General features: G+C 48.5%; 1 protein-coding gene across 5 annotated transcripts in view; it reads left to right on the top strand.

Moving 5' to 3' along the window:
- Positions 1–24,429, top strand: part of SLC41A3 (solute carrier family 41 member 3) — a 42,458-nt gene that overhangs the window by 4,533 nt on the left and 13,496 nt on the right. For 4 of the 5 annotated variants that reach the window (XR_013999639.1, XM_081148962.1, XM_081148964.1 and 1 more), the window contains exons 3-6: positions 13,281–13,388; positions 16,819–16,890; positions 21,550–21,694; positions 23,929–24,075. Coding sequence is in view for 4 of the 5 variants with exons in the window: in XM_081148962.1 (XP_081005088.1) it covers positions 13,281–13,388; positions 16,819–16,890; positions 21,550–21,694; positions 23,929–24,075 (472 nt within the window). In the remaining variant the exon portion in view is untranslated. Of the gene's footprint in view, positions 1–6,921; positions 7,496–13,280; positions 13,389–16,818; positions 16,891–21,549; positions 21,695–23,928; positions 24,076–24,429 lie in introns of those variants that run through there. The other variant, XM_081148963.1, reaches the window with a different exon arrangement.

Genomic DNA, 24,429 nt, shown 5'->3' with positions numbered 1-24,429 from the left:
AAACTTAACAATGTATTTAGTTCGCTTAGGCTACCGTAACAAAGCACCACAGACTCAGGGGCTTAAACAGCAGAAACTTATTTTCTCACAGTTCTAGAGGTTAGAAGACCAACTTGAAGGCATCAGCAGGGCTGGTTCCTTCTAAGGCCTCTCCCCTTGGCACATAGATGGCCGTGCTCTCCCTGTGTCTTCACAAATCTATGTCCAAATTTCCTTTTCTTCTAATGACACCAAACATTATGGATTAAGGCCCACCTTAATGACCCCTTTAAAGGCCTTACCTCCCAATGCAGTCATATTCTGAGGTACTGGGGGTTAGGGCTTTAATTTGGGGGGCAGTACAATTCAGCCCATGACAGTAACTTAAAATAGTATTTCTAACATGCTGCAATGAATAACCTGGACATTTTATACATGAGTAGGATAAACTGTTGCAAATGGAACTGCTGGGTTAAAGGGTACAGGCATTTGTTACTTTGATACACATCACCAGATCACCTCCCTTAGGGGTGGGACCAGTTATACTCCCTCACTCTAGGGAAATGCCTGTTCCCCAGCACCCACCAACATAGTCTATTTTCAGCCTCCTTGATTTTTAACAATCTGATTGGTGGGAAGTTCCATTTCATTGTACGCAGTATTAGTTTCTGTTGCTGTGTAACAAATTATCCCCAAATTTAGCCACATGAAACAGCACTCATTTATTATCTCATGGTTGCAGTGGGCCAAGATCCAGTTTAGATGGGTTTTCTGCTTCACAGCCTCTCATGAGGCTGCAGTCGAGGTTGCTAAAGCCTCTGTCTACAGTGAGTCTCTGAGGGCACTGATGGGAGTGCCTCTGATTTTAACTTGGACAGATTCTAGAGCCTCTTGTTGGAGGTGCTCATTCACGGCAGGCTGCTTTGCAAGTGACAGCAGCAGTGGGCATAAGTAAAATTTGTAGATGAGGACTGTGTTGCCTCCAGAAAGGACTAAAAGGACTAAAAGATGTTGGGCGTTGTGGATGCTGAGAGGTCAGTTAGCTGTTTTTTGACAGTGTCGAGGATAGAATTGCCCTCAGTTTACCAAATAGCTTTTAGGAATTTGACCAAGGTGGCAAGTTGCCCCACGTATGGGATAATGGCTCTTCCTTTTTTGCGAGCTCCTTTGTGAGTATTTGGATAACCTTAATGGGTGTGCTCAAGTGAGTCTTCTTGGAGATGGATGTCCACATGGTAATGTCAGACCTGTGCTTCTGGAGAAAGGTGCCTGCAGTTAAGATCTTGCCTGCAAAGTCTGTGTGATGGCAGAGCTGGTGAGGTTCCCCTTGAGAAGCCTGGAAAGGATGCATTGTGTCCCTTTGGAGCTGAAGATCAACTGTAGCTGAGAAACTGTTGAAATAGGCACTGAATAGAACATATTAGCCAAATCTGTACTAGAAAAATATTTACTGGTTGCTGATTGGATGGAGTTAGTAATCTCAATAACATTGGATATTGAGAATGGAGGTCTCAGTGGATGGAACCACAGCATTATGGTTGTGGTCATCCATGATGAAGCACCCTATGTTTTTCCAGGTTTAAGAACAGGCCAAATTGGACTTTTAAAAGAAGAAGCAGTGGTGGTAATCACGCCTTCACTAAGTAGGTCTTGTATGAAAAATATCAATCTTTGAAGGGCTTTTGTTAGCTTACATTGGGCTGTATTAACTATTTTAACTGGGGGGTGGGTGTCCATGGAGTCCCATTTTGTCAGCCAATTTGTAAGTCAGACTGGGTGGCAGGAGTGCCATAGAACACCTGCCAGACATAAACCGTACCAGAGACACCTCACATCAGGATATGATCCGTTAACAATAGTTCTTGCCTTGGGGGGCTGGGCTGACACTTTAGAGAGGGAGGAGATGACAGTGCCCAGGAGAGACGACTGGAGGAGCAGGCTAGTGCACAAGCTGGCCAGCAATTAGTGGCTCCATCCCAGGCGGCCTTCCTTGTGCCAGGAGCTAGTTAGTCAGCAAAGAGCAATTAGTGAAAGCTGATCAGGAGTCCTGGGTCATGGCTGGGCTGTCCTGTTCCTGATGCCAGCTGTTGTTTTGATCGCCACTTTACTTAATTGGTGAGGGAGGGATTCCTGCCCTAGTGTTATGGGATAAGCTGAACCCATGACCCCAGCACTGGACAGATGAGATCGCTGAGTTTTCAGTCACGTGTACTCACAGCCCGGGAGAGAAGGACACTGCCTGCCACTCAAGGCCACACAGGGGTTGTGCTTGGGAGCAGAGCAAATTGCCAGGGGCTGTGGGAGGCAGACTTTATAGGAACAATAGGGTGAGGTGCCCACTGGTTCGGTGGGAGGGTGAGATTGGTTTGTTTGAATAATCTTATGGGGCTGGCAGGAACTAAAACCCTGAAAGGGATAATCGGGAACTGTGCCTGGTCCTCCAGATAAGAAGCGTTGCTTAGCTAGGGGACCTTATCCACTGGAGCAGGGAGGAGACGGGAAGCTGCAGTTAGGCCATGGTTTCACCAGATGTCAAGGCAGCAAATCAGAATAATTTTAGGCTTTACTCACCCCTGCTGAAGGCCCACTGGGTTTCTTTTTCTCTTTGTTTCTGCAGTCTGTTTATTTGTTTGTTCATTTACTCACTCATTCATGCTTTCATGCAACGTGTGTGCACCATGAGCTAGCACTGTGCTGGACCCCGTGGTAGACACAACAGCCAGCCCCACTCACATGGCCTTCAGAATCGAGTGGGGAGAGACAGACAGTAGATGCATAAGTCAGTGTTAAATAGCAATAAGGGCTATCACCAAAATAAAGCTGGGGGATATGCCTCAGCCTTGGAGAGGGAGGCCAAAGAAGGCCTTTCTCAAGAAGAGGTGCTGGAGTGAGGCCTGAGTGACATGAAGGAGCTTTTCCTGTTATTGAAAATGTAATTGGCTTGATTTCTGAGGACCTAACAGGGTGGGAAAGAAATCAGGCCTTTAAGAATGACCATTTGGCTCAGAATCAGCCAAGACTCAAGGTGACCCAGGAAAGAAGTAGGAGGCCCTTTGGAAGGTGTACTCCTGGGAAAATAACCAGTTCCCACTCAAGATAAGAAGTGAAAGCTAGGAATGGCAATATGCATTCCAGAGCCCTCTGCCTGCCCTCTGCACCTAACTGTCCTGCAAGGACACATTCCCTAAAACATCGGGGGGCGGCGGGGGGGACGACGAGTCGTCCTGATGCCACAGGCCCTGGGGATCTGGTTCATTGGTCTGCGCTGGGGTTGAGCTGCACATTTCAGGAGCTTCCAGGTAGTTCTGATGGCATTGTGGGCTGAAAACCCCTGGTGCAGTCCCACCCCTTATGTTGTAGGTCCGGGAGTGGCTTTGAGGCCCCTAAGGGGCAGGGTCTTGTTATAGGTCACCCAGAAAACCACCTGATGCTTGACCCAGATTCCACCTGCTACCTGGTACAGCCCTGGAATCCAGTTTAAGCTCTTTGAGATTTTTCCACTGTGCTACTGAACTATTTTAAAAATCACAGTCTTGATTTTTTTTTTGGGGGGGGTGGGGGGGAGTTGTGACCCAATAAACTGTGTTGACATATTTTGTTCTCAAGTTGCAAGGAAAGTAATTTTTCTCACATAATGACATCTTTTACTTCTTTTTGGAGACAGTTTATGGTTATAAAAGCAAATAATCACAATAGAATATATAGACAATTATAAAATAAAGGTCGCTTATCTAATTCTACCACTCAAACATAACCACTTTGAGCATTTTGGCCTATATCCTTCTGAACTTTTTATGGCTTGTAAGTCTGTGTGTGTGAGTGTATGTTGATCTTAATTTCTCATCTGATTTTTTTTAAGCAAAAAATGAAAAACATTTTTGTAATGATTTATAACTTAATCAGGAATTTCTTTATGAAATTATGCAAGTGATTATTTCCATATCTTCTGTACTGATGAGAATGGTTCATGGTCCTACTGTGTATGATTGCCTATTGCACTACGATATCTGACCACATTCTAAACTATAACAAAATCACAGGAGTTGCAGAAGTCAGAAGAAAGTGATTGCTTGCTGGGGCCTCTCCAGCTGTGTGTCTTGGGAATGGTGTGGTCAGTGTCTCAGGCCAGCTAAGAGGGGCTCTGTTTTAAACCAGCTCACTCCCTTAAAAGCCAGTTAACTTCTACAACTGTTTTCTCAGAAACATGCCATTTCTCTCAGCCTCCTCCTGGTTCAGGTGGGAGAAGGGTCGGGAGTGTTCAGTCAAGAGCTGAGGGTCTTAGTCTGCCTCTGATACAAACTAGGGCGAAACTTTCAGGGCCTATGGAAGGCAGTGCTTGTTGCTGAACATCCTGGAGATATTTTGAAAGTCTGGTGATTGATTTAACATGAAATGGTTCCTTGTTAAAGGGCACTGAGATGCACAGACTGCTAGACAAAGGAAACTGAAGGTCTATCATTCTTTCATTCATTTGTTCATTCACTTGCTGGTCATTGAGTGTTTGTGTGGAGCTGACTCTGCTCTATGCTCTCATTGTTGCTCAGATTTCCTTCAGAGCACTTTTCACAGGTCATAATTACATTTTCCTTTTTATGATGATCTGTTACACTGGAAAGCTCTGTACATATCTGTTCCACTAACAGATGCACGACATCTGTTAGACCAGAGTCTGACAAATATTAGGCCCAAGTACTAATCTGTGGAGTAAATTAGTAAATCATTTCCTCTGCTGTGAAGATGGCAGCGGTTAGTCTGCCGGACTCCATTCTCAAGAGGAGCACAGGCCAGGAAGGGAGAGTAGATTAGGTGCCATTCATGTTTGCATTAAGTGGACTTACCTTCAGGCAGGTTCAGAAAGAGTACTTTGGGAATTCTGGGGAAGGAGATGTTAGGCTGTGGCCGGGAAGCTGGGGAGACCTCAAAGATGAGATACCTCAATTGGCGATGAGTCCAGACAGGAGTTTGTCCTGAGCCATGTGAGGACAGGCATGGTCCATGGCAGGGTCTGCAGGAAGTTTCTTCTGTGGTGTGCTGTATACGACCAGGGACTAGAAAGAGAGGGGTCTCAAATGGGTGTTTTGTTTGTTTGTTCCTCTCAAATTATAAAGAGCCTTGAATGCCTGGCCACAAAACCTAAACTTTCGCAAGTAATAAGTTGACAGCTCATGATATTTGGGCAAGCAGGTGACTTGGAGATGTACTGTGGGATGTTATATAACGAGCTTGTTACTGTCAGTGGGCAGACAGGTTAGGAGGTAGTAAGGGCCATGGTGAAGGTCACGTCCATGAGCTGGGGAAGAGGGGCAGGTGCAGGAGGGATTTGGGGAGAGGCAGGTTGGATGTGGGGTTGAGGTGGTCAGAGAAGGGGCCATCAGAGTGAGGTTTGTGTTTCTGGCTGAACCGTTTATTGAGTCTGGGAGTTTGAGGAAAGGGGTTTGGAAGAAATGATCATGAAAGACTGAGTCTGAAGTACTTGTCTCTCTCCATGATGGGGTTAAATACAATCTGAAAGCTCAGGGTAGAGGTCTGGGCTGGGGAGAAAGGCTGGGAGTTGTTGGTTTATCTGAGATGAGTAAAGTCAAGGGTGGGATGAGGTTCCACAAAATGTCCCAGTTATCTACTGCTGTGTAACAAACCACACCAAAATGTGGCTATTTAAAGCCAGTCATTCAGTTTGATCACGATCTGCAGGACTTTGGGTAGAGCTCATTGAGAATGGCTGGCTGTTCAGTGCAGCGTCTGCAGGGGTGGCTTGCTGGGCACTCTGCCCAATCCAGGATGGTGCACATAACATGACAGTTGCAGCCAGCTGTCGACTGGAACCTCAGCTGGGGCTCTTCATGTGACTGCTTGGGCTTCTGCCTAGCATGGTCGCTGGGTTTCAAGCATGAACATCTTGAGGGATGGGAAGTGGAAGCTGTCAGTTTCTCAAGATCTGGGCCCAGAACCGGTCTGGTGCAGTGTCTCTTCCACTGTGTTCTACTGGTCCAGCAGTCAGAGTGAAGGGGAGGAGATGGAACTCGAACTCTCAATGGAAGGAATGCCAAAGAAATTTAGGGCTCATTATATCTGGCTCCTGGGAGGGGCTTAAAAATATCTGTTGAACGAATGAGCAAATGAATGGTGTGAGGAAAGATACAGTGAGAGGAATATCTGGGGCCTGAGGGAAACAGTTATTGGAGATGTTTGGCTGGAATTGGTGAGGCCTGGGGAGGTTGCTAGGATCTAGACTTGTGAGGGCTGTGAACATGAGGCTAAAGGGATGGGACTTGAGCATGGGATAGACAGGGGGACCAGCTTGGTGCCCAGGAGGGCCATGGTTTAGGAAACAGGAGAAGAGGTGAGGCCTACACCAGGGCCTGGTCTAGGTGAGGTCCTCGGGTCCTTAGGTGAGTATGCATCTGACCCTCAGCTTTGGGCTTCTGCTGGCTATGGCCACGATCCCTGCTCCAGCCTGCGCTCAGGCCTGGATATTCTGTCCCTGGCACCTGTGGAATGCACAGCGGACAGAGCCAACAATAATAGAGTTCCTGGAAGTCAGAGGTGGCACCCCAGCCCCTTCTCCTGGGCCGGGTTGGTCTTACCTTTGCAGCAAATGAGAATAGAGTCCTTTAGAAGCATGTTTATAAACCTCCTGGGCCCTTGAGAGAACAGGGCTGTGATTCCTTTGAACACAGCTTCTTTGTGTGGCCATGATTCCCTGGACATCAAAGTCGAGGTGACCACAGGTATGTCTTCTTTGTTGGCGACCTGCAGACCCTCAGAGGGCTGTAGCCCCAGCCTGAGGAGTGGTTCCTTCATGGTGAGATTTCTCTAGGCCCTTATCTGCCAAGAGTAGCGGCTGCCCAGGGCACGTGTGCAGAGGTGGGCAGGCCTCTGCATGGCTCTTGCCAAGGCCAGGCCTCACGTGGCTTCATCTCTGGGTCCAGCCAAAGCCAGCGTGGGCCAGAGGGCTGGATGCTGTCAAGGTCGTGTCGAGGGACAGTGAGCCTTCTTGTGGCAGGCTAGCTGAGGGAGGTCCCAGCTGACGTAGCAGCCCTCTGAAGAAAACCTTATCTGCAGAGATCAGATGGACACAGCAGGAGCTGGCTTAGGCCCCGAATGACGCTCTAAGTCACACTGGCCTTTTCTCTTCACTTGTTTGCTCTGGCCCTCGGCTGAGGGGCAGTTGGGGAACCCTCCACAGGCGCGGGGCACCTGACCACTCTACCTGTGCAGACGTCTTAGGAGACACATCCTGGTGAGGGCGAGGGGGACAGAGGACGGAGAGCTTCCCGGACCTGGACGTCTTGCTCCTGGGACTGCACTCGTCAGCCTAACCATGGTGGTCACCCAGCTGAATCTGCAGCTTCGTTTTCAGGGCAAGAAGCTGCGAGGCTTCAGCTGTGAGCTTACTCGGTCCCCCCACGGGGTCTTCCTTGAGACCAGCTTTACCGTCACGTGCCAGATTGTGGTGCCCCTTCTGCTCTCAGGCCTGGGCATGATGACTGCCGGCCTGGTGATGAACACCATCCAAGTGCGTACTGGGCATCTGAGGGGCAGTGTGGGGCCTGGGGTTTGGGGAACCGGGGTTCCCAGGCATCACAGATAGGACAGGCTGGGGGATGCAAGAAGCCGCTAAGTGGGGGTCCTGATCTCAGTGGTGCTGGCAGATGGGTCCTCTGGAGACCTCCATGTCTGAGATTTACAGAAGCTCCTGATGACCCTCTCTAAAGGTCAGCCTACATGAGCCATGTTAGCCCCGGGAGCTCAAACCCTTTTCCTTCCAGGGAATGCAGACTCATTAGGCAGAGACTGAGGGGTCTGAATCTTGGCCCTGCCATTTGCTTACTATCTGAGAGAACTTGTTAGTGTCCCCCCACCTCAGTTTCCCCGTATGTAGATGGGGCTAAGAAATGCACCCACTTCCTAGGACTGTGAGGATGGATGACCAAGTGCACCTTGTGTTGTGGCCTGAGGGTGATGGGCACTACTCCCTCCAGCCCCCAGAATCTTCATGAGACTCTTCTGTGGGAAGACAAGGGACAGAGGTCGGGCTGGGGGTCCGGGCCAGCAAGGGGCTGTGGTGGTCTCCATCGGGTAGAGGCATTTGCTGGGAGGCTCTCAAGTGATCACACACTGGTGTTCGCTTCTCCTGGTCTGTTTATGCCCTTAGTTGGCTCAGGTAACACTGTGAATCATTGAGGTTTTGCTCTGTCTGCTTAAACATTTCTTACACAGTTAGTGTGTTGTTTTAGAAAATTTAGAAAATGCACCTAAGTGGAGGAGGGTGGGTGCCCATAATCTCTCCAACATTGTGCTGTGTATCTATCAAGAACATATAAACACATAAATATATGGGGTCATACTACATAATGTACTTTTTAAACTGTAAAAATTAAATTTAGTTTTTTAATCCATGGGACATCCCAGATAGAATTCCTCCTTCCTCAGTACACAGCATCTCCCATCATTTCCTTGTGCACCTGTCTCTGAGTTGGAGAGGGCGGTCAACACTCACCCTGGTCCCTTGGTCTCTCAATGAGGCTCATGATGTCTCCTCGACTGCCTCTGCTTGCATACCTCAGTGGACAGGACACTCACCTGTCCTGGGGCCAGGGCAGTTTTTGCATACTGGCCAACTTGCTGTTAGAAAACTTGTGTTCATCTGGGCCTGTGACCTAGATACCCATCTCTCCTGCCTTTGAGCTTCATTCTTGGAACTGCTCCAAGAGTTTGTCACCCCTGCCCTAAGACCCTCCTGCAGATACTGGGGGGAGAGCCTCTGCCCTGAGTCTCCTCTTTTTGACCTTCCACGGCTGCCTCAGGTGGAGCACGGCTTGGAGTCCCTTCACCCCATTGCGTGTCCCTCAGTTGCTGCAGCCTGATACTTGTCAGTCGGGAGAGCTTGGCAGAATCTGGAAGATTTGGTGGGATGTGGGGGAGAGAGGGAATGGGGGTTGTGCCTGACCATCAGCAGAGATAGCACACCAGGCTGGTCAGGAGGAAGTCTAACTGGAGGGAAGAACACCTTTCCAGGCTGTGTGTGAAGGCACCATCTGGGGAGCCAGCATGAAGAAAAAGGGGTGTCTTGGGAAGACCATCTGCAGATTCAGTCCTTCAGCCATTCCATTTTGGGAGGTCCAGCAGCTGAGAGAAAGAAAAAAGCTCTGGAAGTCACTGCCCGTTCCCTCTCCCCACTTTGCAGACATGGTTCTGTGACTCCAGTGTGCCCTGAGGTTCAAGGGCACTGGAGCTTCCCTGGCCCCTGAGCCTCCACCACCACTTCCCTGCTCACCACCGCTCAGCAGTGCAGAAAGCAACCTTGGCAACACTACTCCAAAGGGAAGCCCCACGACATGAGATGGGGTCCTGTCTCTGGCTTCAACTGTACCCGGGCTTAAGAGCCTACAGCAAGGATGACTTCCCGGCTTGGCAGGCACGCTTCGTGGTGCAGTCCTAGGACCAAGGGCACTAGTTGGCTTCTAACTTCGCCGCCTTTCAGTTTGGGGCCAGGGGTCTGTCTTTCTCTTTCTGTGGCCTGTGTTCAGTCTATGGTTGGGCCTGGGGATTGAGGCCCAGTAAGTGGCCAGAGTATCACTTTGGTTTTTTCCAAGAACTCTTTTTCAGTTACACAGAAAGGTATAAATATTTCTCTTTTTAAAAAATAAGTATCAGAGCTGAGGTTAAGGCTTCTTTGTCCACAGCTCTCCTTCTCAGTTTGTTTCTGTATTATGAGGTCGTGCATGTCCTCCCACACCGTTTGGGGGTTTATGTACACACGTAAGAGTGAGTGGAGAGAGTAAGAGTGGTTTTCATTGTCGCTGGAGGGTATGTGCTTACTCTTCACTAAATCAGAGAGAAATCAGACAGGCTCCCTGCCTTTGAGCAGCTGTTAAGCCGAATGCAGAGCGGGATAGAAGAGTTCACGCATTCATTCGGTTCCTCCATTCATTCAGCACATTTGGTTGAGCTCTGCCAGCCGCTCGTGGGCCCTGCGATGTAGCGGTGAGCAGAAGCGGACCAGCCCCTGCCTCCCTGCGTTTGCAGTCCAGTGGGCGAGGCAGAGGCCCATCTGATCATCCCACAGACCACTGCGAGTGAGCGAGTGGAGGCAGCGGGCAGACTTTTGCCTGTAAAGGAAGAGGGAATAATCCATTCTTTCTGGAGGAGTCAGAGAATCTGCAGAGTTAGCAGGACAGTTGGGCTTGGACCTTAGAGGATACTGTAGCCGTTTCCAAGGTGATGAGAGGAACAGTAAACATCCCAGGCTAAGGGACCGGTGTGTGCGTAGATGTGGACAGGCGAGTGTGCGTCTGTGGAGTGAGGAGCAGGAGCTGCCACTGTCATGGTGCTGGGGTGCTGGGCAGGCAGTGAGGGACAGTGTCACCCGGTATCCGGGGTCATACCGTTTTCCTGCTGTAAACGTTTCCACGTTTGTTGACTTTGTCCCTGAACGGACCCCTCGTGGCTGTATGATGCCTGATGTGTCCTGACATGACTTCTCAAGTCTCCTGGGCCATGACTGTGTCCCAGCCCACACCCAAGCGGCCACTTGCAGGAAGGATGGGATGCCTGCAGAAAGGCTTACCTTCCGGCTGTCACCTCCTTCAGGCCACTTGTTGACAGAGGGTGGGGTGGCTGTGGAAGGCAACTCAAGCCTTGGAAAGGAGAGGGTGTGGACAGAAAGGGGAACTGAAGAAGGAAAGTCAGGATTGCGCCAGGAGGTCAGCAACGTCTGGTCTCCTGAGCTCTGGGTTTACTGTTGGCGGAAAGCAGACCGAATGGGCTGGGCTGGGCTGGGGTGAGTCGGGGGTGGGAAAGGATCGGTCAGGACCCATGTGTGCCACAGGGCAGTCAGTGGTTTGGTGGCAGCCTGATCTTCCCCTCAGCTTGGTTCAGTCTGTCCTCGAATGGAGTTTCTCAGCTGTGGAACTGGAATCTTGAAAAAGGTTGCCCCTGCATTTTCTGGTCGAATCAGCCCACAGGCTGTCACGTAACCTGAGGACTCTCTTGTCCAGAGTTGAAAGCCTGCGCCCATTTTAAATCAAGGGTTAATTAGACTTTGGTGAAATTTCTAACTTTATGGCTTTCCTACTGGGGAAAAGGAAATAAAGTCCTTTAGTTAAATTAAAAAAATTAAAATGTTGGGAGGAAAAGGAACCCTCAGTGGAGGTCAGGGTGGAATGATCAGAGAGGTCAGCATAGGATGGGATGTGGAGCATAATACATGGGCGCCCGCGTGGAGAGCTCAGGGGTGCCTGTCGCACAGGAGGAGCCTAGTACATGTTTGGGTGGGTGGGGGTGGGGGAGATGCCCTAGCACAGAGAGAGCAGCAGGAGGGAGGTTAGAGGATCCAGTGGAGTTGCCCATTTGCAGGTCAGTGCTTCCTTTAAGGAGAGGAGTGTTGCTGCGGGGTGGCGGGGTTGTCAGAGGCGTGCACAGTATTTAATTATGACAAGTGACAACAGGAACTCACTCACAATTTAGTGATGCTGAGGGAGAGGGGGGAGGCTGAGAGGGGTTTGTTTTTACTTTTGGGTTGTGGGTACTTGGTGTTGCATGCAGGCAGGGAAAGAGCGCGCACAGGAGCGTGCCAGCTTCAGAGCAGGCGGGTTGCTGCCTGGAGGCAGGAGCCCCAGCAGGGGAGCGGGCCTGTGCCTGTGGACTGAAGGGAGACCGCGGGGCCAGATGGAGTGTGGCAGCTGATAGCACAGCTGCAGGCCGCTGCACCGCTCCCTGGAGACTGGGGCTGTGATAATGGCACACCTCCTTGCCTGATGACATGGTTTCCTTCTGAACTTTCAGGAGAGGGCAGACTCAGACTCTGTCAGAGCACGTAAGGATTCTGAATTTCACAGCTTTGTAGATATGGTAAATTAGGGAGAAACCAAGGAGTGAAGAAACAGTTAACAGTGGGTCCCTAAAACAGCACAACAAGACATCTCACCAGGCCCAATCCCTTCACCTGCAGGCTGCTGAGATGTCTTCTTGTGCTGTTTTATGGATGACTCCCCGGGGCCCGGAGGTGAGTGGACTCACACACCTTCATACAGCTCTTGTCTCAGGGAATGAGGGTCCCCAGGCCTCCTGTCTCCTAGCTGGCAAAGTCAGGTGTTTCCAGCTCTAGCATTCTGAAACCAGGAGGAGCTTCTAGCATAGGGGTCACAGGTGTCAGTAGGGGCCAGGGAGCTCAAATAAGGCAGTAAGATCATTACACATCGACTGGGGAATAATCAAGTTGCATGTGAAACAGCTTGGAATAGTTTCCACTTCATAAAGAATATTTTTCTTTTCTAGTTTTCTTGAAACATGCATCCCTTTCATTCTTTTTATTTTTTTTTAATTTAAAAATATATTTTTTAATTAAAAAAATAAATAAAAAGAATGTCCTGTCTGCACTCATAGTGTCCTCTAGGCACTCTTCCAGCTCTTCCAGCTCTACCCATCCTCCCTGTCTTGCACTCACTGCTCTGTTGTCCGTGAGTTCTCACTCCTTTTTTTCCTCTCATTCCTTTTATTTTTAGTTTTTATTTTTTTATGTTTGATAGAGACCTGTATAGAGGCACATTCTGTTTTGCCAAATCCAGAGCCACCCCTCCCCTCCCCCCATGAGACTCCAGGGCAGCCTGCACTCGGCCTTGGTGCCTGGGAGCAGCAAGCAGGCCTGGGGCCGCTGGGAGCCCCTGTCCCTGTCCCTGTCCCTGACAAAGCAGTGCCACTCTTCAGCCCCGCTCTTCCAGTTCATGTGACTCTCCCAACTTTGAAACTGGTGACTCATTCCTATTTGTGCAAACACACTGTGCACACCTGACAAAACCTGTCCACAGGCTCGACCCAGCCTAGCCCCCAGTTTTCCCAGGTGCTGAGGACCAGAGAGAGACAGGGATTCTTTTGAGGCCACTATTGCTGCTCACTGAATAGTATTAAGAAAATTTCACAGCTTTATCATTATTTGTATTTAGTTTAAAGCCATTTAAGAAACTATTTAGGCCCTGGCCGGTGTAGCTCAGTTGGTTGAGCAGCGTCCCATGCACCGAGAGGTCCCAGGGTCGATTCCCAGTCAGGGCACATGCCCGGGTTGTGGGTTCGATCCCCAGTAGGGGGCATGCAGGAGGCAGCCGATCCATGTTTGTCTCCCATTGATGTTTCTGTCGCTCTCTCCCTCTCCCTTTCTCTCTCTCTAAAATCAATAAAAACACTTTTTTCTTTTAGTGTTATTTTACAGGGAGTGAGAAGTAACTTGTGGGTAGCTTTTCTCAAAAATGCCGTGAGAGATACCATTATGTGTATGGACTGAGCTTTTTATTCTGTCCCACCAGCACTGGCCCGTGTTCGTGGAAGTTAAAGACCTGTTGACGTTGGTGCCACCCTTAGTGGGCCTGAAGGGGAACCTGGAGATGACACTGGCATCACGACTCTCCACAGCTGTAAGTGGACATCTGGACATCTGGGCCACCTACCCCTCAGGGAGGGACGTGTCCGCACCAGCAGGTCTCCCTGAAGTAGCTTGTAGGTGGGTGGGTTGGACTCTCCACAAAGAAAAGTGTTGAGTTTTGTTATGTTACGACTCTCCACTTGGTCATTCCTCCCAGCCTGTCATCCTGTTTTTCCATAGCCATGCTGGGCTGCTGGTGTGCCCGGGCCGAGTCCCTGTGTGCCCTGAGTTTCTCCTTTAACCCAGTGTCAGGTAGGGCTCTGTGTCCCTGGGCCCAAGTCTGTGGGCTGCCCCTGCTCAGCCACCTGGACCCTGAGCCCATCTCCACACATTCACATTGAAACCATAATGAGCACCACAGGCTTGATGGAGGACTTCATAGAGGAGACAAGAGTATTAACTGCTCTTAATGATCTCTGTGAGGGGTTTTGCGCTCCAGAAGGGCTTCTTGAATGCCCCACAGCCAGAGTTGTTTTCCTGCGGGCGTCACTAACACGGTTCCTAGCTTTGCCCCTCTTCTCACTTCTCCCAACTCTCCTGGAATTGAAATTCTTTTCCTCTCTCTGATGCCCATTTGATATCCAGTATGTGTAAAAGGCCTGTGGCCAGAGGAAGTGTAGAGTGTTCAAGAACTGAGAGAAGAGCGATGGAATTAGGAGGGCGAGGGGAGGGGGTTGCCTGGAGCGGGAAGCTGGAACGATTAGGTGAGGGGTGGTTGGCTGGACAACAGCCCTCAAAGATGTGTGGAAAAGGTTTTTGCAGATGTGATTAAATTAAGGAACTTGACGTGGAAGGCATCCTGGATTACCCCGGTGTGACCATAAGAGTACTTATAAAGGGAGGCAGAGGGAAGTTTCAGACAGAAGAGGAGAAGGCCCGTGAGAGACGCAGAGTCCCAGAGAGATGTTCTGCCACTTTGAAGATGGAAGAAGAGCCATGAGCTAAAAGATGTTGCTCTACCTAGTGGAAAAGGCAAAGCAACAGATTCTCCCCTAGAGCCTCCGGAGGGAGCAAGTCTCTACCGACACCTTGATTTTAGCCCCAGAAGTCTCATCTCAGACCCCTGGCCACCAGACTGTAAGAGGATAAATTTCTGTTGTTTTAAGCCTGTGTCAGGTTCCCTGTTGCTACTATAACAAATTATTGCAAATGTAGTGGCTTAAAACAACAGCAGTTTACTCTCTTACAGTTGTATTTTAGATTTCCTTTTACTCTGTGTATCTGTGAATGCTGCCTTCTTCAGAGCAGGCTACCTCTGGTGGTTGGGGGAAGGATCAGAATGTGTTTGCCTGTAGGTATTTGCCAGTAACTGGCCTTACGGATCTGGGGACTCTGTGTCCCTCTACTGGCCACTCTAGACACTGCTCTGTCTTGTCTTACCCCAGCACACACTCTTACTGCTTCCAATCCCACTGTTGGCACAAATCAGTCAGGCAAGGGAAGAGGCCAACCCTCCTTGAAGCTCCTGCTTTGCTTTTGAAGCCAAATACGCTTTCAGTTTTCCCGGGTTCCCTTCTGCTCCCATTGTCCCCAAGGCCACCTCTACTCTGTGCAATAGGCCTTTCCTGCTTTCATTTTTAGCTATAGATTCTTCTCTTAACCCATCACGTCTGCCTTCCATTGCTCAGAGATTCCTCTTAATCTGTGTTAAGCTATAGATAACTCCTCTTGTTTTCCAGCACTCTTTTACATTAAAAACAAACAAAAGTTGTCTCCTCAATGCTAGATACTGGGTTGGAGACAAAGATATCAGTATGAACTCATGTTTATCTTAATATGTATGCAGATAAAAAAAATATGAATGGGTGTGCATACATGGGTTAGTATACATACATACATTTCCTAGCTCCATCCACTAAGAGGCCCTAGAAGCACTACCACCCCAGTAGCACTTTAGCACCCCTAGTGCCTAGACCTTGTTTTCTGATACCATTCTCTAATAAAAGGAACTGGTGTCCTTGGGAAAATGGCTCATTGTAGGACTGGGGCAGGGAAAATACAAGATGAACCTGGAATATTTGATAGTGCCAGAAAGTAAGGAATTGCTAGAATGGGGGTGGGGGCATGTCAGAAGGAAGCAGGACCTGACCTGAAAGAGCTCGCATTGCCCACAGCTGGAACAATTTTAGCAACAAAATAAGTAGTATTATCTTATGACCTCAAGAATAAAATAACTACCCATGAGTCCATACATACCATATAAATAAGTGATCACATCAGTAATTAAATGGGGGCGAAGGGACAGCTCTATCTTAGAGAAAAACTTAATAAATGTGGAAAGAAAGACAGGAATAAAAGTCACCTTTAGAATACAATAGTGATCATTGTTGTAGGCAAAGTCTGCTGATGAATTAGTGGGTGACACTTTAAGGAGAAATAGGATCTTTGCATAGCCTCAGAGTATCTCCCCAAAGTTTTTAGCATATGTCCTCAAATCTTTGATATGCTGTCCTCTAGGAGCTGAAATTCAGTTCCCCTCCCCTTGAGTGTGGACTGGACCTAATGACTCACTTCTAACTATAGAAAATGGGAAAGGAAAAATAGTTAAGTTTGCAGTAGAGAATCCTGGCAAATACTACCTTTCCCAGTGATCAAGGTTGACATCACCTATGATCAGCCATGTTGGTATCATGTACCCCCAGATAGCACAGAGAAGGGCATGTCAGTCTTCTCCCCCAAAACCCATAATCTCAGTTTAATCATGAGGAAACACCAGACAAAACCAAGTTGAAGGACATTCTACAAAATACCTGATCAATGCTCGTCAAAAGGGTCAGGGTCATGAAAGACAACAAAAGGTGAGGAACTGTCACAGATTGAAGAAGACCAAGGAGACAGCAATGACTAAATTCAGTGGGCAATCCTGATTTCTTTCCTGAAACAGAAAAAGGACATTAGTGGAGAAACTGGGGAAGTCTAAATACATTCTCTCATTTAGTCAGCAGTGCCATACCAGTGTTAATTTCTTAGTTAATGATCGCCCTGGGTTATGTAAGATTTTAACATCAGGAGAGACTGGGTGAAAGGCATACAGGAAACTCTGTGTTAACTTTGGCAGAGGCCACAGGCCAGGTTCACAGAAGCATCCTCCCCTGTGGTCTGTGGACAAACTTGGGAGTCAGCTGGCCCTGAAATTGTGGGTGACATGCACACCTGTGTGTGCATGTATACATGTGTGTGTATTTGCACCCTTGGGTATGGGAGAGATGGCTCATGACACCATCTGATTCTCAAAGGTACTCGTGTCTTTACCTCTCCACTCCCCAGTCACTCTTTCAAAAGCCAATTAGAATAATTTGTTCTGATGTCAGTGGAGTGGTATTTGCTGATTTCTCTTCGGAGAGACTGCCTTCTTTCCTGGAAGGATTGACTTGACTTTGGGCTTAGCTAGACTTACCTTGGCCCTTTTCTCTCCATGCTAGGCCAACACCGGACAAATCGATGACCCCCGGGAGCAGCACAGAGTCATCAACAGTAACCTGGCCCTCATTCAGGTGACTCTCCCCTTTGTCTGATTGATGGACCCCCTCCACCCTGTTGAATCTGCAGCCAGGCAGGTAGGAAGAGTGAAGGCTAAGCGAGCCCTTGTTCCTGTGCTCTGGACTGAGCTTTGGGGATGGGAGTTACTCAGCTGCATGCCCACTCTTGCAGTAGCTGGAGGCTTCTTGAAAGATTCGCCTGTGCTTGCTCACTTCTCTTTCTCATAGCCTGGGGTGCAAACTGCCTTCTCTTCCCACTCTCTAGCCAAAGTGTTCTTGCTAATGTTGCTGCCATTCCCCTGTGATTGCCTTGTTCATATGATCCTGCTAATTCTTCCAGGGGCACCTGCAGATTATTCCCACCTGGAAATTCCTCCTTGGCCCCACTCCTGCCTCTCTGCCTATTCCTTCTTAGCCTTTGCAAGACCCTCCCCTTTGTCTCTGAAATGCTGCATGCTCTTTTAAACTTTTACCTTCTCCTAGCAGACCCTAGTTGGGCTAAGCGCTTGTTCTGGGATTCTCAGAGTTAGGAAGCATGAGGCAGGAGGAGCCTGGGAAGAGATTTGCTTAGGGGCTCAGAGAAAGCTGGGGTTGGATCTAGACAGGAAGTAGCTCTATCCAGAACCTCTTTGGCTTCTCTGGTTGGGGGCAGCCTGTTGCCCCACAAAGAACCTGGACTCTGAGATCAGACAGACCTGGAGTTAAGGCCATCATATATTAACTGCTGGCATGGGCAGGGCACATAGACTCAATTACCCAAATCTCCCTGTTCATCAAATTAGGGGGATACTGACTTTACCTCTCACCTAGGTTCCAGAGGTACCTCTGTGGCTCTCTACTGGGCACCTCCATCTGCCTTTCCCAAAAGTATCCCTGAAACAGCATAGCCAGACCTGGCCTCGTCACCTTCCTCCTCACACTCACCTATTCTGAAGTCCCCAACTCAGTCTAGTTTGATGGTTGAAAGCTCACTCTGGGAGTCACCCATCTGGGGACCCTCAGGCAAGCCACTTTGCCTTACCTTTAAGGGGGGTTGTTGTGAGCTGTGGATCATAGGAGAGGCATGGCATCAGGCTTGCACAGGACAGTTACGATAGCTGTGTCTAGTGAGTAGTCTTACCATTTAATCAAGCTGGAAACTGAGTCACCATCAGCTTCACTACCCCTTACCCTTACATCCAGGTACTGAGTGTCCTATCGTTGAGCTTGCTGGAATCTAGCCCTGCCCCTCCTTGCCTTGGCCTCTTGGTCCCCTAGCCGACTGCAGACCTCTTCACTGTTTTAACTGCTTCAGGCTTCTCGATCTTCAACTCACCTCTGCATGGTTAGCTAAGTGACCTTTTCTAAATCCTAAAGCTGGTCAGGCTCTTCTTCCTTAAGCCCTTTTGTTGGTTCCCCTCGTCCAAGTGTGGGCCTGTCCAAAAAGCATTCATGGTCTGGTCCTACCTTCCCCACCAGCCTCATGTCTCGCATATGTGGTTATCTCTTCTTGGAATGTCCTTTCTCCTTTTGTTCACCTTTAAAGACTCTAGTCAGGTCTCAGTTCCAACCTGACACCAGGTACAGCTCTTTGGTGCCTTGCATGTGCTGCTGGGGCTGCCCCTATTGCAGTTCTGTGTTTAGATGTCTGCCTTCTTCACCAGAGGTGACTTGCATGGGCCAGGACCACCCATGATATACTATAAGGCATATGGATAATTTACAGCCAAATTCAGCCTGTAGCTGAAGAGCTTCAGAGATTAAATTAGACACTCGTGATACTCCTAACAGTGGGTCTGGCAAGGGGTAGGTAATAAACACCTCAGCTATAAGTCACTGGTTTTACTTTTCTGTTTTACACCAAATCCTTGTTCGTATGTATGTACATTTCCACATGATTGATTCTTAACTAACAAACGTTTATTAAGTCCTGCTCTGGGCCAAGCAGTGGCTTGGCACATGGTCCTAATGATCGCGTGGGTATAATTTTGTTCCCTCTATTTTTAAAAAGCTAAACATCAAAACCTAAATGATGAGACAAGTTTCACAATCAAACTTTTTAATAACTTCAGCATATTCCATCATGTAAGTACAACCAAGAGTGATATTTAAAATTTTTAACAACTAGTAGGGCCTGGAAATTCCCTGGTAAGATTGAAGGGCAGCCGTCGCGAGCTGGCCCAGCAGGGCCAATGCAGACCTGCCTAACCTCGGCCCGGACCCACTTCACTTTGCCAGCGCCCTGTGGATGCACCTGCAGTTTGGAGGCTTCTGCTTGATAAATTATACTGCAATGAAAATGTTCTCTTTTGCACAAATTTCTTGAGAGAACTTCCCACAAGTCCACAAGGTATGAACGGTTTAAAGCTCCCCATTTTCCCCCAAAAAGACTACAAAATATTTGATTTCTTTGTATTAAACTGTAGCACTAGTATTGATATTTGAAGTATTGGTTTCTCCATAACCTCACCACCATTGAAAGTATTCTTCTAAACTGCTTTTTGCATTTACCATATACATATATCCATAGACAATGTGTGATATGATTTTCTGTGTTTTAAGCATAAAAAAATATTATCCTGTAACCCTGGCTGGTGTGACTCAGTGTTTAGAGTGTTGGCCTGCACACCGAAGGGTTGAGGGTTTGATTCTCTGGTCAAGGGCACATACCGAGGTTGCAGGTTCGATCCCGAGCCCCATGTGGGACACAGCCAACCTGTGTGTCTCCCTCACGTCGATGTTACTCTCTCTCCTCCCTCCCTTCCACTTTCTCTAAAAATCAGTGGAAAAAATACCCTTGGGTGAAGATTAACAACAAAATGTTATACTGTACATATAATTCTGTAATTTGTACTTCTCTCTTAATGACTTAATGAATGAAAATCTCTTACAATGGCAAATAGTAAGCACTCGATAAAGAGCAGCTCTAAATATCACTATCCTTCCATGATTCTTTCTGTACATGTGCAGTTGTTTTCCTGGAAAGTGCTTGATCATAAGGTATGTGGGTAATTTACATCTAAATTTTCCTCCAAAATTCCTGTACCAATTTTATCACCATCAATGTATGAAACCACTTTCCCATGATTTGTCAATATGCATTTTATATTATCAACCTTTCAAATTTTAATTTTACCTAGTCTGATGGGTACAAATAGTGCATCCCATCCATTCATAGATTCTTTCACCCATTTATTTGTTGAGCACAGATGAGGGCTGAGATGCAGCCTCTCTTCTCAGAGCTGAGGACCCCAGTAGAAAATAAGACAGCGCTTATCTTTTAATAGAGAAAGACCAGCAGTGGTTACAAATAAATAAGATGCCTTCAAGTTATGACTTCATTTAAAATTTTCCTGACTACTAGGGAGGTCGATCATATTTTTGCATGTTTCCTGGCCATTTGTATTTCCTGTGAATTCCCTGTCCACATCCCTTGTGTGTTTTTCTCTCAGGTAACCTTGTTGTTGTTGATTTATAAAATGGACTTCATTATTCCGGATACTAACCCATTATTATATATGTTGGAAATATTTTCTCCAAGTCTATCTCTGTCTTTGAATTTTGTGGTATCTTGTATCATATGGAAGTCATATTTGGACTTAAATAAAGTTTATCAATATTTTTCTTCATAGATTTTAAATGCTGTATCTTTAGTAGAAAGACTCCCTTCATCTGAAATCTGAAACATATTAGTCTATCTATTTTTCTATTTCACACTTTAGATTTTTATGTTTAAGTGTGAATGGTATAAAATAGGAATTCATTTTATTTTTCCCAAACAGATACCCAATTTCTCTTACCCTATTTATTCAATAGTCACATACTTTATACAGATTTGAAATGCCACTTTTATCATATTAAATTTTCATATATTCATGATTCTATTCCCGGACTCCATTCTGTCCTGCTGACCTGTCTGTTTTCTGTCAGTACACCCTGCTTTAATTATTGTAGCTTTAAAATACACATTGGTAATGAATAGGCCAAAACTCTCTCTTGGTCTTCTTTCTCAAAATTGTTTCAGTTGTGCTCACACATCTACTTACCTCTGTGTGAGCACAACTGTGTGAGCAAAGCTTCTGCCTTTGTTTAATCCGCCTTCTTTAATGACACAACGTGTTTCCATTGAGACGTTTTGTATTACTGAGAGCAGATGCCAGCATTGGTACTCAGATCTGGAGCACCCCCTGGTCGTGGCCTGAGTGGGCACAGCAGTGTGTCCCACCTGGATGAGATGGGAACTGCCGCTGGGGATGGGCGACAATGCAGAGGGCAGGGCCCCAGCATGTGGGGCAAGTGCCAAGGGAGGGAAGGAAGGGAGAGAAAGGGGAAGTGTGAGCAAAGGCCTCTGAACTGTAGCTGCAGATCAGGGAGCGTCTCCGTGAGGGGAGGTCCGTGGTCTGTGCTGATGGAGGTATAAACACTTGCCCAGAGCAGTGACAGAGGGGCTGTGAGCCAGAGCCTGGTGGCCTTGACCACGGGCCGAGTAGATGAAGAACTAGGTTCTGTGATGGAAGATGGCCCAGAACAAGAAGCAGAGAGCAGAGCAGGAGTTTCCAGGGCACTGGGGTGAAGGAGGGCGGTCGCCTTTGTTTCCCTGACCTCTCCAGGTCAGAGAGGAGGTGGAGTGAGGAGCAAGGAGGAGCATCGGCGGCCAGAGGGCCCTTCCTCACGTTTCTGGTTTCTGCCCGACAGGTGCAGGCCACGGTCGTGGGGCTCCTGGCTGCTGTGGTTGCCCTGCTGCTGGGAGCGGCGTCTAGGGGCGAGTTAGACTTTTCAAAGGTGGAGTTGCTGTGCGCCAGCAGCGTCATCACCGCCTTCCTCGCGGCCTTCGCTCTAGGTGAGCTGCGCCCCAACCCCGGCCCCCTCCTCCTCCTGGCAGGCCGCCGTGCTCCACTTCTCAGGGCTCCACTCTCGGCTCGCTGTGCTTTCAATTCCAAGAAACAGAGCAGTTACAGTGGAGCCTTGGGCGGCCTTCCAGGGAATGGGGAAGAGCCTGCCAGGCCGTGACCACCTTGCGGCAGGTGGAGAGGGCAGTGAGCCCCCTCCCGGGTAGGGGGTGTGTGCGGGGGGCTGCTAACTTACCTTCCCTCTGCTTGTTTAAAGAACTGCCTGTGCTCCATAGAGACATTCACCTGTCCACGCATTCACTTACTCAGGCACTCAGCCCTTAGCCGTTTCTTGAGCATGGCTTGCGTGTGGGCCTCTGGCGGGCTCTGCCGTCTGCAGTCATGGTGGGGAGCAAGGCTCGGTTTTTAGCTTAAATTTCATCTCTTCGGAGAGGCGTTTTCTGACTACCCCCTCACAAGCACTGTTCTCCCTTCTCGCCTTCCCCAGTGCCACCACGCTCTACTGTACCATGCCGGTTCCTTCTAGAACACTTGGGAAAATCTGAAATTACCTTGTTTCTCTGTTCATTTTCTGTCTCCCCTTCCAGCTACAATGTCAGCTCCTCAGAGCGGAAGGCCCCGTCTCCTGTTTTTCCATCTGCTGCTCCTATCACACTGCCCGCCACACGGCAGGTGCTTCCTGCGTGTCTGCAGAAGGCAGGAGGCAGTGGCAGACATAACCCTGTCCTTGGAGCTCATGCATGTCAGGGGAGAACCAGTTGGCTGTGCAATTACGATAGAATGTCACCCATTCATTATTACTCAGTATTTACTGAGTGTCTGCTGCGAGCCAGGCACTGCTGTGGTGCTGAGGATACACTCGTGAGCAAAATGCACAGGGACCCTGTTCTGTGACATGTATATTCTAGTTCAGAGTGAGACATCAATATGGGAGCATGCAGATAATTCCAATTAACCGTCAGTGCCTCTTCCTTTCTGAGGCCTTCTCGGATCAGCTCTCTGGAGTAGTCCTGTTCACAGGCGTGTTTTGTTTTTAGTCCTATTTATTTACTTCAAATGCTTGTTCACGTCCTTGTATACTGTCTCTCCCTCAACCCAACAAGCATTTAAGTGTGAATACAGAGCCCGATGGTTACTTAGAACAGGCCCAGGCATATAAGCAGCTCCCAAGTGTTTGCTGAGTGAATGGACTTTGTTCTCTCGTTCTTTTGTGCATTATATGTCTGTGTGTATGTGGCACGGAGTCTTTTCTGGAAACAACTCAATCCAATGATTCAGAAGGCCAGCCCTGTTACTGTGGGGCCTTGTACAGAACGCTACAGCTCCCCATTTTACAGATGAGAAAACTGAGGCCCAGAGATGCAGTGAAGCTCAGCTGCATGGACATAATTGGGATCATCCAAAGATGTGTGAAAGGTCAGAAATGTTGCCAGTGTCTCACAGTGTGACCACGACATGACTGTGCCGTAAAGTCAGGAGGCAGTGGTGGTTGTTAATAAGTGCTCTCAAATGGATGGTGTCTCTATAAATAGTACCTGTGGGATTGTCACCAGACCACCAGCTTAGCCATGCAAATTCGTATTCACTTAGAACTGATATTTCAAAAGAGATAAAGTAGCTATGACCTGGTCACAAAATAGGGCACAAACTGTGGCTTGAAAGTTTGGGGTCAACCCAGCTTTAAGACAACATTAAGGTGATAATTCTAACTATTTTCAGAGCTACAGAATACTGGGTAAAGTGTTAAGACACCAATAGCCAAGATACAAAGTGTCTTCTTAAAGACCCACATGAGATACTGTTGGCTTAGGTCCTAAGGAGCTGATGGAGGCTAGAAGTCCACCTGTGACAGTCACCTCAGAACAGAGTCAGGACAGAAAGTAGGACCTGGCGAGATGGGGTGGCCACTAAAAGGTACCTCTCACGTCTCCAGCTGCAGAACAGGTCTGCAGTGCTGCGCCCTAAAACCCATCAGCCTCGCACTCAGAGGCCACATGCTGGCTCCATTCAGTGGTGGTCCTAGCGTCAAGCCAGAAAGTCAGAAAGCAGAGTCCAACACTCCCAGCCTTCTCAGGTGGCCTGGCTTTAGTCTAGGCTGTGCTGATAGAGGGGATTTCCTGAGCAGCAACCTGACCCCCCGTCTCGTCCTGTGCTGCTGAGTCTCCTTGGGGTCAGTCGATTCCCGAGCCTTGAGCCTCCTCTCCCTCCTCTCTCCTCTCTGCAGGACTGCTGATGGTCTGTGTCGTGATTGGTGCTCGAAAGCTTGGGGTGAACCCAGACAACATCGCCACGCCCATTGCAGCCAGCCTGGGAGACCTTATCACATTGTCCATTCTGGCTTTCATTAGCAGCTTCTTCTATAAACACAAAGGTAGGGGGACCAAAGAGGAGGGTCCCACCGGCAAGGCTGAGTGGGGATGTTTGCGCCCAGCCTGCCACATTCAAATCGGGCACCACAGGAAGGAACCTACGAGGTCTGTCGTGGAGTCAGAGTCCTCCTTTTATGGAGGCAAAGCCTGAAGTCACTGAACATGTGCAGATGTTCTCCAGCAAGCTCATCAACCGTGTTAGGCGGGGTGCACTGCTCAGTTCAAGACACATAGGTTGTCAGCGTCCACCTTCGACCAGGGTATGCCGGGAGGCTGGGGGCGTCCTGAGCTGGTCTGGCCACTTTAGCACATTCGCACAGGTGACAGTGCCTCCTTGGGGAAGGCAGTTCACCCTG

Source organism: Miniopterus schreibersii (assembly GCF_964146895.1).
Source record: "Miniopterus schreibersii genome assembly, chromosome: 10".
Classification (NCBI taxonomy): domain Eukaryota; kingdom Metazoa; phylum Chordata; class Mammalia; order Chiroptera; family Miniopteridae; genus Miniopterus; species Miniopterus schreibersii.
Note: the sequence above shows the minus strand (reverse complement) of the source record. Positions and strands in the feature narration are given on the sequence as shown.